Here is a 4,609-nt window from a genome sequence, read left to right as displayed (position 1 = left end):
TTTTCTTTAAACGTGTGTTTGTGAAGTATATGGAGTGTGGTGGAGTACACCAGGAGGCGAAAAGGATGTTGAACTTGTACGACACTCTGCAAATGTATCCTAGGCAAATCGAATATTACAGTCGTAAAATTACTTTTCAACAACTATTGAGGCTTTGAAAAGCTTCAAGGCAGAAGGAAAATCTGCAATCTATTGTGCCCCACTTCCCCTAGTTGCAATGAAAGTCTACCAAGATGTGAATGAGGAAGGAATTCTATGCGACCTTCAAACTGGAGAGAATATCAAACATCATTCAGGCTCTGTAAAATGTTCTTGTACTGCGGTATTGGTGGATCTGAGTAAAAAGTGGGAAGTAGGTGTGATAGATGAGATTCAGATGATTGGAGATGATTTCAGAGGTGGCGCCTGGACCCGGGCATTTTTGGGGCTAAATGCTGAAGAAATCCACTTGTGTGGAGAGAGCAGCGTGGTGGAACTCATTCAACGACTTTGTGAAAGAACAGGGGACAAATTGAAAATGGTGGAACACCATAGGAGAAGCCAATTGGTTGTGGAAGATGAAACCCTAGTTCTTGGGGAAAGTGAAATTGAATCCGGAGACTGCTTTGTTGGATTTTCAGTGCGTAAACTGAAAGAAATAAAAAGAACAATTTTGCAGCAGGAGCCTAAAACGAAATGTACTCTGTTATACCCCAGCCTCCCGCCAGAACTTATCATTGAAGCAGCTGAAAAATTCTTGAAAGATTCTGAGTCCCACAAAGCCGTGCTTTTAGCCACTGATGCTATTGCAATGGGCTTTGATTTTCCAATAAGACGAGTCATTTTCACAGAGACGGAAAAGTATGACACCCACGAATTGTCCAAGCGTCCTGTGAAGATTGAGTTAATGAAACAGATTGCTGGAAGAGCTGGTCGAGGCAGTGGAAATGGGTATTGTACAGCTACAAATACTGATAGCCTAGAATACTTAAAGAAATGTCTTGAAGCTCCCACTGAATCCATTAACGAGCCTGTTTTAGACTTGGATCCAAGAACAGTGCCCATGCTCAGCCATCGTTGGAGAAAGCTTGGGGAATTTAAAGATTGGACTTTTGTTCATTATATTGAGAGGATTTGGGAAAATGGACATACGAAAGCCGGGTTCGATGACTGTGACCCAGTTGTCTTTCGGTTCAGGAAATTTCAAACCGAATTTTTGAATCTGGCCAATCGGATCGCACTCAAAGAATTGATGCCACGCATAACCTTGTCTGACTTCTTCAAGCTCTGCAACTGCCCTTGTGAAGAGCCACTTATTGTTGTTTCTTGGATGACCGACATGTTTTGCAGATTTACAGAATGTTCGTTCAACTATCTCAACGGTGCCTTCGACTATAATGTGAATGAGTATACGTTTGAAGGCGTATATAGCTTGATTAGAGCTTACAAGTATCTCTATAACCAGTTTCCCCAACAAAGATCTCTCATGATTCATTATGATCGCCTCCCAGAACTAGAGTTGCAGATCAAGACAATTATACAGCTGAGAGATAAGAGAGAGGAAGAAACGTGGTTACGCTATCCCAATAAAACAACGGCTGCAGCGCAGCAAAGTCCCCGTCAAAGATTGGAAGAACAGTCTTGATTTTGTATTTGAAAAATTATTAATATAAACCTAATTTTAATGATAAAATTTGATTTTTCTCAAATAGGAATTTGAAGTTCAATTGTCAGTAGTAGCATCCACTTTTCTTATTCAATAGATCAGAAAGAAAATAAGAAAAACAGAAGCAGCTGCTTCTTCTATTGATACAGATGTAGAAACAAACTTATGCTCATTTGCTTGAGTCAATTGTAGTCTACTACAAACTTCTGGATTGCTGTTCAATTATCTTGAGGTGGTTATAATCTCTCTGTAGTCAATGAGACTCTTTTTGAATGAGCAGTACGCTCTAGGTAGTGTGCCTTCCAGCATGTGCAGGCCCCTCATTGTATCACATACTTTCTGCAGAAGTATCATCTGACTGTGGGTAGGCTTCCCACCGTGGTTTTTCGCTTTACCGGGTTTTCCACGTAAAAATCATGGTGTTATGTGGTATGGTTGCATTGTGTTAATTCTCTGTTTCATTCTTAAGTTTTATTGCTCACCGATATCTATTTCTATTAGCCTGATATTCAATGTTTATGTGCTCCGGTTAAAGGTTATCAAGTGGTTTGATTAATATAATCTGTTGATAACCGATTCACCCACCCACCCCCCTCTTAATTGTCCACTGGTTATCCTAACAATTGCAATCAGATATTTGGTCCTCTTTTGCAAAAGATTAACCGCTTGAGGTAGATCCTATGGCAGCTAATACTACAAATCCACCGACAACTATTTTCAGAAGAGAAATCCCTAAGCTTGATGGAACAAATTATGGGATATGGAAAATCCGAATGGAGACTCATCTTAGATGTCTTGGCAAGGATATTTGGGAGATCACTGAGAAAGGATATACACCTTCTGATCTGGCATCCGACGATCCTGCTCTTGCAGACCTGAACAAGAATATTGAAAATAATTGCAGAGCTAGAGAAGCCCTCTTGTGTGCACTTACTGATCAACAAATCATGGGATTGGCTAATAAATCATCGGCAAAGGTTATGTGGGATAAATTGCAAAATCTGAATGAAGATGATCCTACTATCAAAATTGCTAAACTTGATGGTTACCGGGTAAGATATGAGTACTTGAAGATGGAAGATAATGAAAGAATTGCTACATTTATGGAAAGAGTAAATGAGATTGTCATGTGGATTCGATGTTGTGGAGGATTTCTAAGTGAAGATGAAATAGTTTCCAAAGTCTTGAGAGACCTCACACTGGCTTACAAGATGAAGGCAACTGCAATTAATGAACTAAGAATAATGGCAAACACTTCAGTTAACAAAGACATTCTAATTGGGAAATTATCTACTTTTGAGCTTGAAGAATTTGGACCTTCTGGAGCTGCAAAGTCTGAACCTGCTTTTCATGCATCATCATCTACCGACAAAAGTGACTGGAAAGCCTTATATGCAAAAGAATTGGAAGATATGAGGAAATAGGATGAATAATTTGAGCAACTTGAAGCCTTATTTGCTAGAAGAGTACCTAAAGGACCGACAGGAAGTAAGTATGAAGGAAAAGCACCTTTTAAATATTTTGCATGTAATAATATTGGTCATTTTGCATCTAGATTTCCTGAAAGGAATGCAAGATTTGAAAAAAGAGTTAAGAAATCATTTAAGCCTAATCAGAACAGATATAGATTCAAGAAAAGTAGACAATGGTATCAGTATGGGGATAGCACCATTGTATTAATTAAAAACAGTTTTACAAAAACACCTTCACTACCTGTTAGCAAGACCGCAGACGATACTACTCCCTGCAGTCGAAACTACTACCTACCCACCCCATTGTATAACAAACCATAGTTTTAAACCCACCCACCAATGACCAGAACCAGATATGGTCTTTTACCTATTATGGACCACCATTGAGGGTCTGCATGATGACCCCAGCAAACTCTCCAATATTGATTACATTTTCAGTAGCTCTAGCCGAGAACCACCATGTCTCTAAGTTTGTTACTCTGCAAAATGGGGCCATGTTCCCATTCTGCACTATGCACCTAAAGACTTCCCACGCATTCTCCCCGAATGTTCTCATCAACTCCTTCAGCTCTTCCTTTTCTGCTCGTCTGCGCTCTGCCCGACTTTTTTCACTGTCATCTGATTCATCGCTCCCATCATTTTCTCTCTCCTCCTCTTCATCCTCTGAGTCCGAGGATAGAAAGACACTTAGCTGGAAGTAGGTTTTGAGTATGCTAATCCATTCGTTCTCCGGTAGGCTTTGAATGGAATTAGCGATGTTATTTCCATTGACTGGCTTGACAAAGCCACACAACATCTCCACCACTCTCTCCCTACATTCAATGATGTCCACCAAGGGCATTAGCACGACTTCATATACCGTGGCGTTCAAAGTTAAGTGTGATCCCCACAAGCTCGTTTACTGCATCATAAACATACTCTTTTGTGACAAACAAGCTGCGAAGCTGTATATCCAGTGTTTCTTCACAATTCATGCACCCGATGTTACCAAAGTATGCCATAGATAAGGACACTGACCCAACAAAGCACCTTACTCACCATACAACCTGACCTTGCGGAAGGCCAATAAAAAGCTATCAGAACTCTAGAATATTCTACATGCCTAATCAACTGAGAGCCCTCAGACTGCAAGAATCTGCCATAGAGTCACTTCTATCAATCGTATGTAGCTCAAACTGTTGACACTGTGATTTTGAGGAACTAGCCTACATAAGGTGTGCAAGATTTCTGCCACTTGTCCTACGTTCATAGGCCTAGTTGCAAGGACCATCATCCAACCCCGTCACATTTCCTTATCAATAATTCTTTTCTGCACAAGTTCGTAATTTCCAAACTCAATGTCTTGGGATCTACTAACACTTCTACAAAATTTGAATTGACTCCGAGATTAGCAAGCAGGTCTGCCACTCGATTACCTTCCCTGTGTATGTGAGATATTTCATATGGCTTGATTGCTTGGAGTAGAGACCGAATGTGGGGCAGCCTTTTAGCT

At 40.3% G+C, this 4,609-nt stretch overlaps 1 protein-coding gene across 1 annotated transcript; it reads left to right on the top strand.

Moving 5' to 3' along the window:
* Nucleotides 1-217: 217 nt before the first annotated feature.
* Nucleotides 218-1,624, top strand: LOC131857751 (ATP-dependent RNA helicase SUV3L, mitochondrial-like). The gene has a single exon (XM_059210460.1). The coding sequence runs from the start codon at nucleotides 218-220 to the stop codon at nucleotides 1,622-1,624; it is 1,407 nt and encodes a 468-aa protein (XP_059066443.1).
* The last annotated feature ends 2,985 nt before the right edge of the window (nucleotides 1,625-4,609 follow it).

This window comes from Cryptomeria japonica, chromosome 8 (assembly GCF_030272615.1).
Source record: "Cryptomeria japonica chromosome 8, Sugi_1.0, whole genome shotgun sequence".
Classification (NCBI taxonomy): Eukaryota; Viridiplantae; Streptophyta; class Pinopsida; order Cupressales; family Cupressaceae; genus Cryptomeria; species Cryptomeria japonica.
This window is presented reverse-complemented; position numbering and strand designations above follow the sequence as displayed.

Bases quoted from the DNA above. Each gene is read 5' to 3' on its own strand.
- LOC131857751 (XM_059210460.1), top strand. From the start codon at position 218: ATGAAAGTCTACCAAGATGTGAATGAGGAAGGAATTCTATGCGACCTT.